Source organism: Trichosurus vulpecula, chromosome 8 (genome assembly GCF_011100635.1).
Source record: "Trichosurus vulpecula isolate mTriVul1 chromosome 8, mTriVul1.pri, whole genome shotgun sequence".
NCBI classification, from domain to species: Eukaryota; Metazoa; Chordata; class Mammalia; order Diprotodontia; family Phalangeridae; genus Trichosurus; species Trichosurus vulpecula.
Genome location: NC_050580.1, coordinates 100,122,846 through 100,145,694, shown reverse-complemented (window position 1 = coordinate 100,145,694; position 22,849 = coordinate 100,122,846). Strand labels below are relative to the sequence as shown.

Below are 22,849 nucleotides of genomic sequence, written 5' to 3'. Positions count from 1 at the left end.
TGGGTGGACAAGGGAGTTTGAACAGATGAGTCTTCAGTGATAAGCCAACTTTAGGACTTTGGAGGGAAAGACTTAAATGCCATGCTGAAGAGTTAGGATTTTTTCTCATTTGCAGTAAATGGCATTTTGATGCATTGGAAATTTTTTTACCAAGAGTGTGACATAGAATAAAAAAATTCAGAGAGAAGCACCTATATGGTCATGTAAGTCAATATCCTTATATGACAGACTAAAAAATTTCAAGCACTCATCATTGGTTATGGAATTCTCCTTAAAATAACAATGTTTTTTGACGTTTAGAATTTCACTGACATGGATTATTCAGGCAAATTATGGAAATGATTCTCTGAAAAAACAGAATAGAGTTTTTTTTAATCAGCAAGTGTTTGGTTATTTTACAATAAGGGGTATTATTGTTATTATTACATATTGTTATTAAACACAATTTACTTAATACTAAGATGACCTTGGGATCTCTAGTAGTACTATGATTTTGTTTTACTTTTCTTCTTTTAACATACATTTTTTTCTAATTAAAAATTTTTTTTAGCCCTGCTCATATATGAAGTAAAATATTATTCAGGACTGCATTTTTTTCATCTTGTGTTTTCAGCTTTAAGTGGGTTAAATGAAGTGAATGGGTCTCTAGCAGAATACTGCCAACAAAAAATGCCCACTGATTTTAAACCTGAAATTGGAGAGCCTTGTTGCGCTTATTTTACAGGTAAGATATCCATGATGTATTCTTGGCTTGATTAGAACCTCTGTTCTTTTTATCTTCTTTGCCTTTTTACTAAAAGTATCCTTTCTTTTTAGTTCATAAATTGGGCTTGCCTTTTGACATGTATTTTTCCTTCCTTTCTTCTAAGAATCCTTAGATAACATTTCTTTTTCTTAGATAAATTTGTTGAATATTATTTAAGTATTTTTTCTTTCTAGAACCTCTGTAAGTATGTGTAAACTTATGCTAAACTAGGGTTGTTCTTTACCTTTTTGTGCTTTGGACCGTTTTGTCCATCTGGTGAAGTATATGGACTCCTCAGAATGATGATTTTAAATACATAAAATGATACATGTAAGATGACAAAGAAAACCAATGATATTTAAATAGTTATTAAACTATTAACTTCATGGGTACCAGGTTAAGAACCCTTGTTTAAACCCCTTATTAGGGACAAGTTTTAGTTGAAAGACTAGCCAAATTCAATTTTTTTGTAGTTTAAATAATGTAGCATTTTATCTATTATATAGTATAGTATCTATTATAAATGCTGTTTTGAAAATATTTCAGAAAAAATAGACTAAAAAAAAGAAGCAAAAAAAAAAAAAAAGAATCTGGGGAGACCAAAAAAGGAAAAGAAAATGTTCCAAATTAAATTTGAAGTTAGAATGAGTTTGCTTGCTATTATTTGATACCACCATTTTATTGTTTATGTCACTTAAAACAGGATCTGAGATCAATAGTAATAAAGGTAAATTGTTGCAAATTAATTATCTTATTCATGATTTTAATCAAACTTAAAATCTTAGCTACAGTTTAACATTTGCTTAGTAGGTAGATTGTGTATATAACCTTTATCTTATGTAAAAGTGCCTTTCCAGAATAGCTAATAATCCCCTACAAGAGTAGAGCTAATGACTATCTAAAGGACAGCTAGGTGGCGCAGTGGATAGAGTGCCAGGCTTGCAGTCAGGAAGACTCATCATCCTGAGTTCAAATCTGGCCTCAGACACTTAATAGCTTTGTGACCCTGGGCAAGTCAATTAACTCTGTTTGTCTCAGTTTCCTTATCTGTAAAATGAGCTGGACAAGGAAATGGCAAATTATTCTAGGATCTTTGCCAAGAAAACCCCAAATGGAATCATAGTCATACATGATTGAAAAATGACTGAAAAACATCAAACTACTTGAGTCCTGTAGCAATGAAAGAAAGCAAATAAATATACAGTTAACACAGAAGTTACATACTACTGTCAATATGTAACATGTTGAAGAAAAAACAACAGTATTTTGTCATAAATGTACTTAAATTCTTTATGTAAAATTTAGGTGATGGTAATTGGTATCGTGCTTTAGTAAAGGAGATATTACCAAATGCAACTGTTAAAGTGCACTTTGTGGATTATGGAAACATTGAAGAGGTTACCGCAGATAAACTTAGAAAGATGTCATCCAAGTTCTTAAAACTTCCATTTCAAGGAATCCGATGCTGGCTAGTAGGTATGTTGGGGAATATGAAATTATTTTAATAAGAAAAATACTTAGAAAGCTCTGATTATTAAATAATATTAAATGTAAAGGCATCACATTTAAATTTTTTTTTGTTCAGATGCTTCCATACAATGGAAAATACTACTTCCTATCATGAAATTTTGAGAAATAAAGTGTTTTAAACACTGGCTCAAATAGTCACACCAATTCCTAAGAAAATTAATTTTGAATAAGCTGAGTAATTTAAAATTATTTGGGAAGATTCAATGTTCGCTTTAACCATATAGCCTTTATACTTAGGGATAAAAGGCACAGTGGGTTGAAAATTGTTAGCCTAAGCTGAGCAAGAAGGACCAAAGACCTTAAGTAGGACACATGATGCACTAACAGATGATAAGAGATAATTTCTCCTGGCAGTTCTGTTAATGAAATTGTTGTTCTTTAGATGTAAAACCTAGAAACAAGCATTGGAGTCAGGAAGCCACAGCAAGATTTCAGATGTGTGTTGCGGGGATAAAACTTCAGGCTAAAGTGGTGAATCTCACAGACAGTGGTGCTGGAGTTGAACTCACTGACCTTTCTGCTGCTTATCCAAAAGTTATAAGTGATATACTTATTGATGAACATTTGGTTTTAAAAGATGAACCACCTTGTAAAGATACACAAGATGATAAACCTGTCAGTAAGATTGATTTGCCATTTGATCCTGATGTGCTTCAAGGTAAGACTTCATTTAAAAATGCATTTGTTGTAATAAAGCATTTCATTGTAAATATAGATTTTAGGATTTCCTCTTCAAGTTGACATAATTTTCCAGTAGCAGTTTAATTCAGTGAACATATGTTGAGTGTATATTGTACATAAAACACTGTGCTTTGTTCAGTTTAGAATCTTGTATATGACTTTTCAGAAAATGAATTGTGTATTGGATCCAAGCCTCAGTGATTTTGTCAGTACCTATTAACTGTTGAAATGCTGTAAGAAGCCACTTTGTTGAAAACTAGTATTATATACGGGGCAGCTGGGTGACACAGTGGATAGAGTGTTGGCTCTGGAGTCAGGAAGACCTGAGTTCAGATTTGGCCTCTGAAGACACTTAATAGCTTTGTGACCCTGGGCAAGTCACTTAATCCTGTTTGCCTCAGTTTCCTCGTCAGTCAAGTGAGCTGGAGAAGGAAATGGCAAACCACTCCAGTATCTTTGCCCAAGAAAACTCTAAATGAGGTCACAAAGAGTTGGACGTGACTGAACAAGAATGAGAATATTGTGTACATTTCTAATGTAGCTTTCCTTACAGGTATGATACTAGCTAACATTTATTTATACAGCACTTGAAAATACACAAACACATAACAGCAACAACCCTTTGAAGTAGAGAAGATAGGGATAAGCTCCCTGGTAAGGAAAATTCCTCTATTTATGCAGGTTGGTATCTTGTCTACAACTTAGAGTCCTGTAGAGATACCTACAACATAGAGAGCTTAAATGGCTTTGCCTTGGTCACGCAGTTAGTACATGTGTCAGAATTAGAATCAGAACCCAGGTTTTCCTGGCTTCAAAGCTAGTTCACTTAGTTACAACAACTTGAGGATGAGTACTTCAGATAGTATCTCCACTTTATGGATAAGGAGACATAGGCTCCAGAAGGCTAAATGATTTGCTTATGGTCAACATAGTTCATATATCATTCAGAATTTTAAACCAATTCCTCCCAACTCCAGGTGCAGCACTTTACTCAGCCATGCTGTTTCTTGTTTCATACTATTTTGTGTAGGAGATAATGTTGCTGAAAAGTTTGTATTGATTAAATTTTTAGAAAATCAGATCCTATTTTAAATATGCTAGAGGAGTTCGATATTTAAAGAAAATTGTATTGTAATATCTAGATTATTTTATAAAGTACATAGATAACTTTTGTGAAGTCCTGATTTTTATGGATTGAGTTGGCTATATCAGGTATGCCTGTGTTTTAAATTTGACTGATCTGTTCTCTAGTTTGAATTTAAAGGTATGTATTATTTCCTGTTCTGCCATTTGCCTCTCTGTGTATAATGTTGGCTGTAGCTGTTTACTATTCTAGATGGTGGCTATTCTCTATTGTATTCATGTATCCTCTGAAGAGAAAAATTCTTGTTTCCTTTAAAACTTAGCTCAAGGCCTTTTCTGTTCACCCTCTCCCTATCACTTTTTATATATTTTGTATCTACTTATGGTTGATGTTGTCTCCTCTGATAGAATATAAACTTCTTGAGGATAGATTACATCAGGTGAAATATGCAAGCATTTTGTGTGCCTACTCTGTATTGGGTGCTGTGCTAAGTTCTAGGGATATCAAGAAAGGCAAAACAAAACCAAAATAATCCCTACTCTCAAGGAGTCTAATAGGGGATAAAACATGTGAACACCATATACAAACGCTATATGTAGCATAAATTGGACATAATTCCAAAGGGAAGGCTTCTTATAAAGGTGGAAGTTTAGCGGAGACTTGCCCTATCTGAGTGACAGAGTTGTATTTGTCACTTGATCCCATCATTATGGGTCTGGGACCTCCTCTTGCACTGATGCACAGTCTTTCCCCTGGGCTCTGGCTGTGTGCCTGTCTCTAGTGCCCACAAAGCTCTCTCGCACTGTGGGCTAGAAAAATAGCTCACTCTGGGGGTGGAGCCAAGATGGCAGAGTAAAAGCAGAGACTTGCTTGAGCTCTCCCCCAAACCCCTCAAAATACCTGTAAAAAATGTCTCTAAACAAATTCTAGAGTAGCAGAAGTCACAAAATGACAGACTGAAACAAATTTCCAGCCCAAAACAATCTGGAAGGTCAACAGGAAAGGTCTGTTGCACTGGGCTGGGAATGGAGAACAGTCTAGAGTGGGCTCCGCCAGCACAGATGGGACTGGAGCAGACCTGAGGGGACTAGATCACTGGCAGCTGCAGAGGCTTCCAGACTTTTCAACCCACAAACTCCAAAGACAATTTCAAAGGTCAGTAGGAAAGGTCTCTCACCTGGGTGAGAGAGGAGTGTGGCCAGCCCCAGGGCAGCAGCAGCCAATGCCACAGCAGCGGCTGCTTTTGGAACTCTTGGCCTACAGATGATGGGGGAATCAAGTGGCTGATAAGAGAGGGACTGCAGGGATCTCTTTGTTCGCTCTGAGGTAGGATTCTCTTGCTTTGCCCTGCTTGGATCTGGGTGGCGGTCATAGGGCGAGGAGGAGTGCTGGCATGGTGGAGCTTGTGGTAGCAGTGGAGAGGGAATCCTCCTCACAGTTGCAAGACAGAAAAGAGTGCTTGTGGAGACCAAAGCACAGGCCTGGAGAGGAGTAAACATGCCTCTCTTTTGATCATACCACCTTGAAAGAACTGAAAATTTACAGGTCCCTAGAAATATCTCTGAAAACAGCTGCACAAAACCCTTGAAACTTGGGGCAGTGCACCTTCCACCTAACAAAGAACTCAAAAGTCGAGTTATTGGCTGGGAAAATGAGCAAACAATGGGGAAAAAATCAGACTATAGAATCTTACTTTCTTGGTGACAAGGAAGATCAAAATCTACAAACAGAAGAAAACAAAGTCAGAGCTCCTACATCCAAAGCCTCCAAGAAAAATATGAATTAGTCTCAGGCCATGGAAGAGCTCAAAAAGGATTTGGGAAATCAAGTAAGAGAAGTAGAAGAAAAAATGGGAAGAGAAATGAGAGCGATGCAAGAAAATCATGAAAAACAAGTCAACGACTTGAATAAAGGAGACATCCCCCCAAAAAAAATACTGAAGAAAATAACACCTTTAAAAATAGACTAATCCAAATGGCAAAAGAAGTCTAAAAAGCCAATGAGGAGAAGAATGCCTTGAAAAGCAGAATTGGCTAAATGGAAAAGGAGGTCCAAAAGCTCACTGAAGAAAGTAAGTCCTTAAAAATTAGAATGTAACAAATGGAAGATAATGACTTTATGAGGAAAAAAGAAATTATAAAACAAAACCGAAAGAATGAAAAAATAGAAGACAATGTGAAATAGTTCATTGGGAAAACAACTGACCTGGAAAATAGATCTAGGAGAGATAATTTAAAATAATTTAAAAATTGTTGGACTACCTGAAAGCCATGATCAAAAAAAAGAGCCTAGATATCATCTTTCAAGAAATTATCAAGGAGAACTGCCCTGATATTCTAGAGCCAGAGGGTAAAATGCTTCTCCTAATTTATACTTGTGATGTTGATTGTAAAAAAATCTTAATTATAATATTTTTTATTTGGCTTTACTGATTTTCATCTTAACTGACCCCAATCTTCTAGCCTGTCACAATGTTTTTGATGTCACTGCTCAGCCCATTATGGGTTAGCTCTCCTTACTAGCTTTGGATCACTTGTAGATGTGACAAACATGATAGGTATACCCTTATGCAAGACACATTTAAAAATGTTAAACAGCACAAGACCAGTCACTGATTTACTAAGACTCTACCATAGACCTTATTCCAAATTGACATTGAACCATTAATGACTTTTCTTGGCGCTTTTTAAATTTTTTGAATCCATCTAATTATGTTATCTAGTCTTCATCTCTTCACCTATTGGACAAGAACAGTGTGAGAAAACTTTTATCCAAAGCTTTGATAAAATCTAGATAAACTATGTTTGCAGCATTCTACTTTGTCTTATAACCTTGTTAAAAAAAAACAAAAACAGATTTAGTCTGGCACTGCCTGTGCTTGATGAAGACAAGCTGGTTGTGATCACTGCTTCCTTCTTTATATGATCACTAATTGCTAGTCAGTTTGCTAAGTATTTGATAAGTGCCTGCTATGTGCCAGGCACCATGCTAAGTGTTGAGAATACAAAAAGAAGCAAGAGATAATCCCTGATGTCAGAGCGCTCACAATCTGATGGGGAAGACATCATGTAAATATAAGTAGGAAATGATTAAAGAGGGAAGGCATTAAGATTAAGAGGTGTTGGGAACAACTCTCCATAGAAAATAGGACTTTAGTTGGGAATTAAAGGAAGCTAGGGAAGCCAATAGGCAGAGGTGAGGAGGAAGAAAGCTTTCCAGGGATGGGGGACAGCAAGAGAAAATGCCCAAAGCTGAGAGATGAAGTGTCTGGTTTGCGGAACAGCCAGGAGGCTTATGTCACTGGATCAAAGAGTAGTGCTGGGGAGTAAATGAAGGATTTTGTATTTGATCCTGAAGATTATATGGAGCCATTGGTGTTTATTGAATGGGGAGAAGGAGAGAATGGGTTTGAATCTCATATTCAAGAGATGTTGCAAAGGTGAAGTGATGGGCCTTGGCAAGAGATTGGATATGATGGTGAGAGATAGTGAGGAGTCAAGGGTGACACCTAAGGGAACTGGACTGGGAAGATGGTGTTGCCTTCTACAGTCATGGGGGAGGCCTATTTAGTAATCATTCTGGAATTTTTCCTTTAATTGAAATCATTGCTAACTCTGGAGAAAAAAATTTCAGTTTTGCCGGACTGCAGTTAAGAGAATGAGAGGAAAGGAAATGGAGACATTGATTGTATATGAATTTGTCAAGGAGTTTAGCCATAAAAGAGAGGAGAGGTAGATCATAACTACTGGAGAGGGAAGTGGGGTTTTTTTTTTGAGGATGAGGGAGGCATGGGTAGGTCTGTAAGCCATAGGGAAACATCCAGGAGACTGGGAGAGATTAAAGATATGTGAGAGAGTGGGAGTGATAGAGGGGGGTCAAATGAATCCCTTACTCAATGTAGATGAGTTTGCCTTGGCAAGGAGAAGGGCCCCATTGGATATTTTGACTGGATGTCATGTAGGGATCTAATGAACTCATCCCACCTTTTCCTCCTTCCAACCCTGCCCCCCCCAAATTCAGCATTTCAGCCATTCTGCCTTACTTGCTGTTTCTCACACAGGATGTCTTCCATATCCATACCTTTGTACTGGCTAACTAACCCCATGTCCTGAATTCTCTATCCTCACCTCTGCTTCTTAGAATCCAGACTTTATTCAAGGCTCAGCTAAATACCACTTTCTGCAGAAAGTTTTTTTTTTCCAGAAAGTCTTTCCTGGCCCCTCCATTTGCTATTGTCTTCCTGTCTGTCACTTTGTACCTATTCTGTATATATCTTCCATATACTTTTTTTAAAATTCAGTTTTCTTTAATTTTCAGTTTCAAATTCTCTCCCTCTTTTCTCTCCCTTCCCCACCTGTTCAGAAGGAAAGAAAAACAAAACCCATTACAAATATGTATAGTCAGGCAAAACAAATTCCAGCATTTATCATATCTCCCCTCACCCCAAGGAAGCAAAGAAAATATGCTTCAGTCTTCACTGAGTCTGTCCACTCTCAATCTAAAGGTAGATAGTATTCCAGTAGCTTTTTAATGTGCATGTTGTTTCCCTCACTAGAACATAACTATTTAAGGGCAGAGTTTGTTTTAGTTTTTTTTCTTTGTATTCTCAACATTTAACAAAATGTTTGCCATTAAGCACTTAATAACTGCACTTTGATAAATTACACTCTTATTCCAATTTTGTATAGATTTAATGCAAGAACTACATTTTGTATCCTATTAGCTACCTCTTCTACTGAGCAGTGGAAGACAATAGAATTTCCAGTTGATGAAATCGTACCAGCTTGCGTACTAGAGATAATAAGCCCAAGCTTGTTTTATGCATTACCAATTGCGAGTAGAGGTAAGAAACTAAATTTTGATGCCTAGTATTTCTTAAAATTTGCTTTAAATTATATATATATATGTATATACACATATACATATACATACACACACACACAGAGTGAAACCTGAGTTATTTTGTATTCCTTTTAGTTTTGCTGTGCCCTGGATTTTTAGGAGAGAAATTTGCCCATGATTTGCCTGTCAGTAATTTAGTTTATATAATAGAGCAAAACAAACTCTTCTGGTTGTGTCTGGGTCAACACATCAACCTTGTTTCTGTGTAGTATATTTATGATATTGTATAGTAATAATGTTCAGAAAGCCCAGTTCATCAAAGAAACCTTCAGTTATGTTTAGTGTGCTAAGAAAGGCAGGCACATATCACGAAAAATTTTTTTCAGACACGAGGGTTTAAATGGAAAGGACTTCCTGATTAATCAAAAGACATTTGCCTAAGAATCCCAATTCATCAAGGTTTTACTGTATCTAGGTGTTTCAAGCCATTGTTTTCTAATTTAGCCATGAAAATTTTACTACTATTCATACCTTTCTACTTTTTGCATGGAAATTTTATGTTTGGAAGACTTGAGTATTTGATTGTGAGATAATAAATTATCAACAGCAGTTAGACAAATCTAAGTTGTATAGAGTTGCTTTTAAAATGTTGTAAATTAAATAAGGTCTTTTTTTTTAAATAATTTAAGTTTAGAAGCATGGTGAAAGCTAAAATCTGCTTTGTACCCAACTTCATCTTTTTCATTAATATTGATGGTAACTATGTGTAAAGAACGGTATCAAAAAAAAAATCTAGGGACCAAGAATTCTGACAGCCCTGCAAGTAACAGAAGTCAAAATTAGGATGAGTATCTAAAAAAAAAAAAAAAAACTAGAGAGGACAACATACATACACACAGGTGTAGATATTTTTGTCTAAATACACTTGAAATGATGGATTAACTTGCCATTCTTTTTAATCTTGATTAAGATGTAGTATGTACAAGCTAAAACTGCTCACAGAATAACTTTTTATATATTTTAAGCAGACCAAGAAAAATTAAATTTGATGACAGTTAAATTAACAGAATATTGCAACTCTCAGAAAAATAGAGTACTCTTGTTTAAACCAAGAATTGGAGATGCGTGCTGTGCAAGATTTACAAGTAAGGATCTTTCCATTAAAGCAGTAACTATGTGTTTCTTTTTATATGTAACTAGAGATTTGAATTACGTTAAGTGCTAAGCTCCTAAAGGTAAGGGGCTCTATGTCCATTCACTTATAGCTAGGTTGTTTGGAAGAGTGTTAACAAAGCCAAGGTCATGGGTGTGGTTCTAGTGTATGGAAAAATTCATTTGTCTGTTTTGTAGCTTTGCAGAAACCTGTGCCTTTGGTTACAATTGGAAGTTGGGCAAGAACATAAGGTGATTTGTACAAACCCATCAACACTTCTAGAAACACAATTTGTCCATGCCCTATTTGTACATGAAGATGCCATGTGCATGTAAATAATGAAAGATGTTCCATGTCATATAGTGTACAATGGAAAGTGATTGATCTTATTTAAAAAGATTGAAAGAGTAGAAATGTATAAACAAATCCAAATAGTCATATTTACATGAGCAAATATGTTGGGTGTCTTAAATGTTGTAGCATGACAATCAAAGTGATGCTTGTTTTTTTTTTAATAAGTAGATAGTGCATTGTAAGTTATACCGTTGGTTGTTGGCTGTATTTTGTGTTATTATAAAATACTGATTTTTTTTGTTAAACCTAGTGGTTTGATAACAATAGAAGCCCATAATTATTAGGCTTAAATTTGTGGTTTTTTTTAATGAAAGTAAACAGTTTGGAATAAAATGAAAATGTAATCTTTAAATTTCTGAGCTACAGATATATTTGGAGAGAAGCATAGAGATTGACTAATCTCTCAAACTTTAGGAAAGGCAAATAGTCTTGTATGCCTATTGGCTCAACTTCCCATTGTCTGCCATAGCAGGCTATAAATTTGGTGGTATAACAAAGGATGAAACTGTTTTAGTATGGCAAGAGTAAGGAAATATGTGGCATTTCTCCTTTCTTCATATGTATGGATTGAAAATTTTTAGTGATTTAAAATTATTACTGGCCAGCTTTCAAGGGATGAGAACATTAAATGTAATTTCTTATTTGAGGTCTCATCTTTTAGGTGACAATTATTGGTACCGTGCTGTCATCCTGAAGGTCTCAGAATCTGAGGTAAAAGTACTGTATGCCGACTATGGAAACATTGAAACTTTGCCTATTTCTCGGGTTCAGCCAATCACCACCAGCTACCTGGAACTTCCTTTTCAAATAATTAGGTGCTCATTTGAAGGTAAAGTTTTAATAGTTATTTTCCAAATGCGAATTTTTTATAAGCATGTCCCATATTGTTGACAGAACTGTGATGTTCTTCTAACCTTACAGCCTTCTAAGTGTTAATGTTACATACAGTATGTATCTCTCTCTGTTTAATAATGTACTTGACTTGTCAATGAACATTTGAATGAGACTAATAAGTTTTTTTTTATTTAATGCACACAAGTAAAGGCCATTTTTTTTTACATCCCAGTTATAGATCCAACTAGATGAGATTGGACTGGTTCATACTACATAGACTATTTTTTTTAAGAGGAGCCAGATTTATTATTAAAATTTTCTTTCCTAGGAAAATAGTACATGGAGGCAGTTTTGTAAACCCAGCTGAAAATATGTAAATTTATTTTGACCTTCGTCAGTAGATTCAGAAAATTACCCAAATTTCATCACTTCTGTAATTAAGATTATGCCTCACAGAATAGGAGAATGTAGAAATACTGTCATTTTGTCAACTAATTATTATAACTAATTTTTTTCCAGGAATAATGGAATTGGATGGGGGATGGTCTCCATTAGTAATAGAGCAATTAAAAAAACTCATGTTGAATCAGAATGTCATGGTTTCAGTAAAAGGAATCATTAAGAATGTCCATGCAGTGTCTGTTGAAAAGCATTCTGAAAATGGTGCTATTAACATAGCTGACAAGCTAGTGATGGAAGGTCTGGCAAAGCACATCACAACTGAAAATCAGAGTGTTTTGAATAAAGGTAATTTTCCTCCAAACTTAAAATTGTACTTTTAGATTGATTTGTTAGTAAAATTCAGTTGGATACCTCTCACAACTTTTTTTTAATGTGGAAATAGTTGAAGTAGAAGATGTGTTTGTGTTCAAAATGCCTTTTTTTTGTTATTGTAGCACATTTTATTGGTTTGCTAATAGTTTCTTGTATTTTCTTATAGGACAGACTAATTGTTGCTGCATAGAGTTAAGGAAACAAGTAAGTTAAATCCCATTAAAGTGAAAAAGAACTTCATAAGTTTTTAGTAATAGTGAATATAATTTTGTCTTTTATACCCATAGGTGGAAAAACATGAACAGATACTACTCTTCCTTTTAAATAACCCATCAAATCAAGATAAATTTACTGAAATGAAAAAGTTGCTAAAAAGTTAAGTATGTTAAATGACATGTGATTCATTTTTTGTACCTGCTGAGTAAAATCATAGTGAATTATGTTGTTTGAACGCATCTTACTGAATAACATTTTGGAATAACTTTATTCTAAAACCTAATTACCTAGAATCTGGTTTCAGGTTATCTTAATTTTTATATAATGACATCTATTACAGTTTACTACTGTGATGAAAATCATATGCAAGAGAAATTAGGAATGTAGTAGAATTTATTTTTTTTTAATTTTAACTTAGTTTTAAAAAAATAAATAATTTTTGAAATGTACATCTTACTTGTGAATTTAGTTGAATTAGAGACCTATACATGCAGATTTTAAAGTGAAATCTCATAGTTTAGTTCATTTGTATAGAGAAAGTTTCGCATAGATGTTTAAATATATATTGTAGTGGGAGTTAAAAAACACACAGAAGTAGCAATATATTTCACATCAAAGCAGATTTATTTGTGGCTTCATTAACTCCAGTTTAATAAATCTGCGTATCTAGGCACTCAATACATGTTAGTTGGATAGTGTGGTGGGAGTTTCCCATCATTTTTGTTTGCTGTCTTTCTTTGTTTTGTTTTATTTTCTTTTTCAAGAAAACTATCCAAATTCTAAACCAATCTAGTAGATGATTAATGGAAGATAAATAGTATTTTAGGATTTTTTGGTTTTTTTTTTTTTTACTTAAGATCATAGGATTACAGATTTAATTTAATTAAGGGTTTTGTGTTTTTAAAAAATACATATTGACTTCTGTAGAGTTGTAAAATTTATCCTTTGTTTAGATACTTGTAACTCAAATAAATACTAAAAATCAAAGCCAGCTTCACGAACACTACTGTTGATCCATATGAACATGAATGGTAAGAACCTAACTGTTCTGCCACTAAATCACAGTAAAACTTTAGGCAAGTCATTTAACTTTGCTGTGCTTCAGTCTTCTCGTCTGTAAAATGTGCCTATCTCACAGAGGGGTTGTGAGGATGAGTTTTAAAAACAATCTATTTTGGTGGAAAATGGTGTGTATTTTCAGTTTTGCTAATACCTAAAGGCAGCCTTTTGACAGGACTGGTAGATGAGCAAGAAATCTGTGTAATGGAACACTGTTCTTCAGTACATCAAAAGAATTGTGATTTCATCGGTGTGGGTATGCCCATCACTCAACTCCTTCATGTTTAGTAGATGGTTTCATGAGTTGCTGTGGCCAAAAAGTTCATCACCTGGTGGCTGGTTTTCTGATGATGAGCCTTCCAGAACTTAGCTAGGCTGGTTCTCATGGTGATGACATTGTATCACAGCTCGTGAACTGGAAGCCTTTGCAGCTTGGTTGTAGGACTTGCCAGAGCTTGCGCTCTAACATAACTTTGAAGAATCCGGGTTACTTCTGTGCCGTGATACAGCATGGAAGTGGGACTTTAATGGAGAACGCCCCTCCTTTATTCAGTGAATACATCTAGGATTTCATCTGCACACCGGATGCAATATTAGAATAACTTTCTTAGAAGAGATGAATGTCAGGACATGAAACCAAGGTCTGTGTTATGAAAAATGTTTACTTGATTGCTCAGATACACTTTCTTCTTTCTATACAATTCATTATTTTTTTCAACCTTCCAAAGCATACCTTCAGTGATTATGATTGATAGGTTTAAAATATATTGTGAATGCTTTCTAACCACTGGAGAAATTTTTGAATTTGTGTCATGGTGTATTCTACGTTTTGGGGTGGAGGGTGATAAAGGATTTCACTAATAATGTGTACTTGAATTGAGAATAACTTTTATAAATATTTCATTTTTGTTTCAACCTTTTCAGTAAAATAATTGACCAAAACAAGAGAGTGCTGTGGTGATAGGACACAAGTGGTACTGCAACCTGGCTGTCACCTCTCACAACTGGTGGAACTATTACTGTGAATATACATACCAATATAAAATGTATTTTCTTTTGTTTAATCATGTGGAAAGGTGGAAATTTCTATTACATATCAAATATAAAGCCATAGTAATGGCATAATGGAATTATTTTCTAACCTCATGGAAGATCTGTCAAATGATACAAGCTGCTTCACTTAGACAAAACTGATTTCTGTTCAGGTATGCTTATTTATGCTCAAAAATATGGAGGAAAAATGAATAATTTGAGAACCTTAACAAGTGAGGCTATTGTGTAATGCGTACACAAAGGCTGCTGACTTTCTGTTTTATCAGAAATGTAGTCATTACAAGAAACAAGCACTTTAAAATGGGAAATAAAAATGGCTAGCAATAGGACTTAGAGGAATTAAGCAGTAGAGTCTAGACTCATTTAGGAGAGAAAATAAAGAGTACTTATATTCTGGATTCTGCTTTACTTCCTCTCTACTTTTTTGTACTGTTTTCCTTTCATACAGCTCACTTCGGCCACTTACCTTTTTTCCGTATATGGTAAAATTCTTACTTGTGTTTTTTCCTCCCAGAACATAGAAGCATATAATGTATACTCTCCCCTCAGCTCACCAGCACTGCAATCTCTTTCTATCCGCATCTCTTTCTGTCCAATTCCAACACTAAACTGACCTATTTTTCGGAGCTCTTTTGCTATTTGAGTTAGTTTATTTTTTAAGGTGTTTTCTTCAGTGTATTTCTCAGCATTTTTTTGGGTCTCCTTCAGCAAGTCATTGACTTGTTTTTCATGGTTTTCTCGCATCCTTCTCATTTCTCTTCCCAGTTTTTCCTCTACTTCTCTAACTTGCTTTTCCAAATCGTTTTTGAGCTCTTCCATGGCCTGAGACCAGTTCATGTTTTTCTTGGAGGCTTTTGTTGTAGGCTCTTTGACTTTGTTGACTTCTTCTGGCTGTATGTTTTGGTCTTCTTTGTCACCAAAGAAAGATTCCAAAGTCTGATACTGAATCTGGGCGCGTTTTCGCTGCTTGGCCATATTCCCAACCAACTAACTTGACTCTTGAGTTTTTCAGTGGGGTATGACTGCTTGTAGACTAAAGAGTTCTATGTTCCAAGCTTGGGGGGATGCGCCAGCTCTGCCACACCAGCATTCCTCTTTCCCCAAGAACCCCCAACCTGGACTGGACTTAGATCTTCAGCAGGCTCTTCACTTCTGCTCTGATCCTCCACTTAATTCTTCCCACCAGGTGGGCCTGGGGCCGGAAGCAACTGCAGCTGTAGTTCTGTAGCTGCCCCACTTCTGCTGCCCCCGGGGCGGTGGCCAAACTGTGAACTCCTTCTACTCCCGCAGCTTTTCCCACTAACCTCTGTTGTCTTTGGTGTTTGTGGGTTGAGAAGTCTGGTAACTGCTGCAACTCACTGATTCAGGGCGCTAGGGCATGCTCTGCCCAGCTCCTGGTCTGGTTGGTCCGCGCCACCCACACTGGGCTCTGCTCCGCTCCCAGCTCCATGCAGGGTAGACTTCACCCAGAGACCATCCAGGCTATCCTGGACTGGATCCCTGCTTCCCTCTGCTCTTTTGTGGGTTCTGCAGTTCTAGGATTGGTTCAGAGCTGGTTTTTATAGGTTTTTGGAGGGACTTGGCAGGGAGCTCACACTAGTGCCTGCTTTTCAGCTGCCATCTTGGCTCCGCCCCCCTAAACTGACCTATTTTTCAATGGCATTGGCATAAAGCATCTTCCCCATCATTTTTCTGTTTTTCAAATCTATAGCCATTCCATCAATGGTAAGTAGAATTTGATCTGAAAAAGGATTTATTGAGCTTTGATACAGAAAAGTATAAATTTCTTCAAAACAGCCCAGTTGAGAGGATTGAAAAAGTTTCCATGAAAACCAAGGCATATTAAGGGTGTCCTAAATTCATATTCTGTCAGTACAACTCAGTTTCTAGAATAGTAGTTTGTATTTTCTCCCTGTACCCCATTACAATTTTGGAAAAGTTCTAGTCATGAATTCATAGTAAAATATATTCAAATTTGGGACTTAGAGACATTCCTCCCCTTTGTTAACCATTATTCTTCAACTCTTATGCATTGAATATTATTCTTTTTCTCAGGCAAACATTATTTTTCCATCAAATGTTAAAATTCTCCCATTTTGTCTAGTTCTTATCTCTCCTCTCCAAACAGACTCATCTTGTCCTACTTATAGAACTACCATGTATCAATATTTTTTCATTTCCTTTTTTTATTTGAAAATAGCCTGAAAAACAGTGTTTTTACTCTATTGTGTTTACTATTCATACAAATTCCAGCTAAAATATTTCCTGAAGCATATGAAAGATATGAAAGCAATTGAAAACATGGAATCTCAAACTTGGGTTTCTTGTGCGAGAGAGGGGAAAAAAACCCATAAAATAAGTAAAAGCTTTAGTAAATTAGAAATCTTTCTACTTAAACACCATGGTAGCTTAAAAGATTTTACTTTATGCTTATCTTCCTTACCCAAAAGGTTAACTCTCCCTTTGTACTTAACAGTATATAAAATGCTGACTTATTTACGTTAAAAGCTAAAGTATATTGTTCTATCTTCATCTACTTTTTTTTCCCCAAGGAGTTCAAATCACAGGGAGAAAATATAAAGCAAAAAACCTTTTAGAAAAAAGTTAACTTTGAAGTAGGTTGGCAACACATGTATTGATAGCAAAAAACAGGTGTTATTTCAAATGCAGGTCAGATCCCATTAAGTCACACTTCAAAGGAGTAACATCTTAACTTTGTTGTACTGGAATTAAGTTGTATGGAATATAGCTTGAAATAAGTGAAATGTGGTAATCCCTTGTTATCTAGCCATATTGTTGTAATGGTTATTTATTGAAATGACAATTGACTTTTACCAGTACAGTTTTGGTTTGAATTTTCTGTAAAAGGTCACTTTTGATCTTAATACTCATTTCTCTGTGAAGAATTTTTAAGGAGGGAGACAAATGATAGAGAAGTCTATCCCTCCTGCTTACTTTTATGCTTGTTCTTCATGCTTTTGTTTCAAGGGCTATTGAATCCACAGTGTTGTTGGAGTAAAATTCCTGTGTAAGTAACTAGTGCCTATTAATCATAATTTTGTTTTGACCTGTAGTTATTTTTTTTACTTTTTGATTTTGATGATAGTTTTTGTTAACTTTTAAAAAAAACTTTACTTAGTGTCATTAAATGTTCTACTAATGTTGTGGTTTGCTCTTCTGTATTTTGTGGTGAACAGATCTTTTACCAACCATGTTCAGGTGGTCAGAATAATATAGCGTATAATATTACCTTCCTCTTCTTAAATGGACAACACTTAATATGCTTAGTATGGGTTTACAAATTTAGTGGATGCTAATAACTGAGTGCTGGATCAAGGTACAAACAGCTTTATAGGATGTCTTTGTCTATGTAGCAGTGTGACCTTAGGCAATTCATTATTCTTTGTCACCATTCCATGAAGAATGTAAGCTACTCCTTTACTTCTAACATGGGCACGCAAAAGGTCACAGTGATCAAGAATTGAGGGTCTTTGAGGGCAAGAAACATCTCACTGTACCTCATTAGGTGATACGTAGGTGAGGTGTCTTTGAATAACTGAAGGAATGAAATCTGTTTATATTAACTTAAATTTTAGAGCTCAGATAGCAGGGGTTCTTAACCTAGGGTCACTGGGTAGATTTCAAGGGGTCCATGAATTTTACCAAGAAAAAAATTACATCTTTATTTTCACTAACCTCTAACTGAAATTTAGCATTTCTTTGAATTATTTAAAAACATTATTCTGAGAATGAGTCCTTATGTTTTATCAGACTTCTAAAGAGGTCCATGACACAAAATAAGTTAAGAACCCCTGCCTTAGAAAGGAGACCATAGATCTGTGTGAGGGAAACATGTAAAGCACTTTGTAAACTTCAATGTGCTACATAAATGCTTGCTATTATTATTATAGTAACTAGTCTAGCATGGTACTCAGCCAATAAAATGAATTTTAATGAGTATCTTTATTAAAAAGTACTAGAAACAACAAGAAATTCCAAATTGATTGTTAATTTGTTACTGCTGATTTTTTCCATTGTGATAGAATTAACCGATCCACTTATTGCTTATTTTTATGGTTGCCGTGATTTCTATAAAAGACCCATCAACATCAAAAAGCAGAATTTGAATTTGTGCCTGTTAGATATTTTTATTCATTCGTTCAGTTGTGTATGATTCTTTGTGACAGTGTGGTCTATGGTGTTTTCTTGAAGTGGTTTGCCCTTTCCTTCTCCAGTGGATTAAGGTAAACAGAGTTTAAATGACTTGCCAGATTCACATGTGTATGTAGCTAAATTTGAACTCAAGTCCTCCTGACTCCCGGCCCAGTGCTCTATCCATTGAGCCACCTAGCTACCTCTTAGGCAAACAGAGGTTAAGTGACTTGCCTAAAGTCACACAGCTGAATTTGAACTTCGGTCTTCCTGACTCCAGACCTAGCATGCCACCCACTGAGCCATCTAGCTGCCCCTGTTCGATACTACCTCTATTAAAAATAAAAATTAATTTGCCCTTAGAAGTTTACAGTACATTTTATTTTTAGTGTTGTTTTATGCATAATTAAATTCAATTAGAGTTCGTAAATATCAACTTTTAAGAACTGGGTGGAATTATTCCCCTAGCATTCTGTTCACAACTTTCAGCCTACTGAATCTTGAACTTCCTCTTTGGAAGATGGTACATTGTTCTCTCTTTTTCTTAACTCTTAATTCAGCAGTCCATTCTCCCATAGGGTTTTTTATCTAGTTAGAGCTACAGAATTAGGCCCTTTATGTTTTCTTTGGTGCTTTTGTTCTTTCCTCCTGGACCCCCACCCCTCTCTTGTCAATAACTTTCGTTCAGATTTTCCAGAACACTTTCATCTTTTGGTTTGTTTTAAATGTGTTTGGATTTATTGTAGTTTTGGGACTCCTTATCTCAGAGTAGTTATAATATTTCATTTTTCTCAACATGGAAGAATTTTAAGGTGTTAGAGCAGGAAGGGACAGTGAGACACTGATGGAGTGGGGAATCTTTGGCCTCAAGGCCACCTGTGGCCCTCTAGGTCCTCAAGTGTGGCCCTCTGACTGAATCCAAACTTCCCAGAACAAATCCCCTTAATAAAAGAATTTGTTCTGTAAAACTTGGGCTCAGTCAAAAGGCCACAGGTTCCCGACCCCTGGGTCCACCCCCTTTATTTTCCAGATATTGAAAATAAGGTCCAGAGACATTTTTACTTGCTCAGAGTCACACATGTGAAAGGCAGTCAAAAGTAGAACCAACTATTCTGTAGTCTGTTAATAAAGCTTTAGTGATCTTGTTCTTAACCTTTTTGGTGTCATGAATGCCTTTGGCAGTTTGGTGAAGCCTATAGACCCCTTGTCAGATTAATGTTTTTAAATACATAAAATACATAAGATAACAAAGGAAACAAATTTTGTTAAGATATCAAAAATATTTTTTAAAAAATTTTCAAGTTCACAGACCTCAGGTTATAAACCTGTGCTTTAGTGTGTATAATCTTCAAAAGTTTACATTACTGTGGAGAGGCACTGAAAAAAGTTTGCACACTAAATACACAAAATAATGATATATACTGATCATTATTACTGGGTGTTAATTTTTGACAATATAAACAATTGTAATAAAACAGAGAAAAGATATTAGAGGGATTAATACTAGAAATTAGGAGATTGAAATATTTTTGGATATATTACATTTTATGTAGCTATTGTTCCAGCCAAATTAAAAAGATGTGTCAAGGTTGCAGGGTGCAAGATTAACTTATAAAAATTATTTGAATTCTTATTTAGTATCAATATGGATCTAAGAAAGCACAATTAAAAACAGTTTATAACAATGGCTAAATATGGGGGAATTAACCTACTTAATATACAAATGCCCTAAAAAAAAAGTGTGTGTATACATATACACACACACACACACACACACACAGATAACCCTCTGACTGAAATAATGGAAGAATTAAGTAATTGAAGGGGCAGTCAATATTTATGAATGAAATTAGATTAATGTAATAGAATATTTTCACAATTACATATTTCATAAATAGGTATGGCATATCTGAGTCAGAAGACCTGAGTTAAAGTTGTACTTCTGACCTTTCACTAGCCCAGACAATTCACTGAGATGATAAATTGCAAACAGGTACTGATGTGCCTTCATCAAGGGAGTTTCTTCAGGAGTTTTATATACCAGTGAAATCACAGGTCTCATCTCCCTTTTTTTTTAAGAGAAATTATCAGGGGATGTCTTTATAGAACAGGATAAAATCGATGAATTGTAGGTAGAAATGGACAAGGAATATCAAGGGACACACTGAGGAAAAAACATTAAGATAGTCTTTCGTTCCCACACTGAAATGTTACAAAACAGTTCTCAAAACTATTTAGTAAAGAAATAAAATATAATAAAGATAGTTGATGTCCAAATCTACATAAAAGATTAGTTTTTTATAAACTTAAACTTTTTATAAACACATACATTTATAGTTTTTTATAAATTTGTAGAGACTAAAAAATGAAGAAAGATTCGTTCAACAAATATAATTCCAAAAAACTGGCTAGCCATTTGGTAAGGAATGTATTTAAGTCAAGCATTCTTAACCTGGATTTCATGTACCTCATAGATTTCAGGAGGAGCTATTAATTTGGAAGGGAAAAAATTAAATCTTTCTTTGGTTTCCTTTGTAACTTTTATGTATTTCATGCATTTAAAAACACCATTCTGCAAAGGGGGTCCATTGGCTTCACCGGACTGCCACAGAGATCCATGATGCAAAAGAGGTTAAGAACACTTGATTTAGGTTCGTATGGCATACAGCATACCTCATTGCATTCCAGATGGATGATAAATTTTTTTTAGAAATAATAAAAATCGTGTTAGAAAATAGAATAGCATCTCAGTTGTGGAGGGGAGATTACCCTGTTAAGGACATGAAAATGTGCCAATACATCAAACATATATTTCTGTACAACAAGAACAAATCAATTAGATTAGGAAAATGGCAAATTTGATTTAAAGTTGACATGTAAAACAAGGAAATGTGAAAAATTTTACAAAGGCAGCTCCCAGGCCATAGTGGATAAAATGATCAAAGTGTGTGAAGAGAGAATTTTCAACAGAAGAAATACAATTTCTAAATTTATTTAAAATGTTTATCTTCATTCTAGTCAAGAGATACCCATGCTATCAACTTCATAAACACATCAAATTGGCAAAAAATAAAATAGTACTCAGTGCTGGCACAGTTGTTGAGAAACAGACACTGCTGATGGAATTGCAAACCAGTAAGATCATCTTAAGAGTTGAATAACTTTCAGTCAGTTATAAAAATTACACCCTTTGATGCAGTAATTACATTGTTGGGACTAATATGTAATGGTTTTTTTTTTAAATCAAAGAGCTCTCTATTCCAAGATTTTTATAGCATTTTATTTATTTTTTTTTGAAATTGCAGAAAATTAGAAGCAACTTAAATATCCAACAGTAGAGGTGAAGGCTAAAAAAAATTATGTTATGTAATTGAGATCAGGTATGAGAAATAAAAAGAAATAGGAAAAAAAACTTATAATGCAGAGGAAAAAAAAGAACAAAAAGAATACTATACCCATGTGAAGAAAAGAATGGATGGACAAAAAAAAATCCAGTGGAGTGAGAGAGAGGGAGTGATTAAAAAGTTACATTTTACACATTGAAATGCATTTATTTCAATGTAAATAGTTTCGGTGCAACCAGTTGTATTGATATTTAGTATCATTTGCAATAAATCATTTAAAGGATTTCTTTATTATGGAGTTGAGACTGTGAGTTGGATGAGAGCATTATCAATGAAGATTTTCATGGCACCATTCAGTAATTCTTCTAGCAGTGATCTTTCTTTATAATAAAGTTGGTTGTGGGTTTTTGTTTTTGTTTTTAATCTTTGTAGTCAATTTCCATATCATGGAAGTAGGGCAAATAAGCCTTGTGTGATTGGCATAAAGTTATAAAACTTAAAAATAAAGGTATTTTTGAAAAATTACAAAAATATTGTTCTAAATTATTTCAAGTAAATAAGGAAGATTCAGAATGTATAGAAATCCCGTATGCTTTTGTAAGATAACAATCCTGTATTGCCTCATTTTTATAAATTCAAATTGCAGTATTTTAGATTTGCTTACATTATCTATTATAGAAATCATTTGAAGGTTCTGAAAGATATTTATATGTATCATTCCCTTCATCTACAGTACTCCCATTTCAATAACAGTAGTGGATATTTGATAATTAGAAATTCTGTCATGGTGATATTCATGCAGTTAAACTCATTGCATTCTTTCTGGACACTGTTCTCTGGTTTTCATGACACTGTTTTCACTTGTTTCTCCTCCCTTTTTCCCTCTCTTCAGTCATCTTTGCTGGATCATCATCCACATCATAGCCCCTAATTTTGGTTATATCCAGATCTTTCTTGCTGTGTGTGCTCTCTTTGGGTGATCTCATTAACTCATGAATTCAGTTAGCTTTATACAGATTACTTCCTGA

The 22,849-nt window shown here is 34.9% G+C and overlaps 1 protein-coding gene across 1 annotated transcript in view; it reads left to right on the top strand.

Annotated features, from left to right (window-relative positions):
- Positions 1-12,377, top strand: part of TDRD1 (tudor domain containing 1) — a 59,189-nt gene extending 46,812 nt beyond the window's left edge. The window contains exons 16-24 of the mRNA XM_036734939.1: positions 614-724; positions 2,051-2,221; positions 2,658-2,933; positions 8,764-8,883; positions 9,908-10,027; positions 11,051-11,218; positions 11,743-11,970; positions 12,164-12,201; positions 12,285-12,377. Coding sequence (XP_036590834.1) covers positions 614-724; positions 2,051-2,221; positions 2,658-2,933; positions 8,764-8,883; positions 9,908-10,027; positions 11,051-11,218; positions 11,743-11,970; positions 12,164-12,201; positions 12,285-12,377 — 1,325 coding nt within the window. The remainder of the gene's footprint in view (positions 1-613; positions 725-2,050; positions 2,222-2,657; positions 2,934-8,763; positions 8,884-9,907; positions 10,028-11,050; positions 11,219-11,742; positions 11,971-12,163; positions 12,202-12,284) is intronic.
- The last annotated feature ends 10,472 nt before the right edge of the window (positions 12,378-22,849 follow it).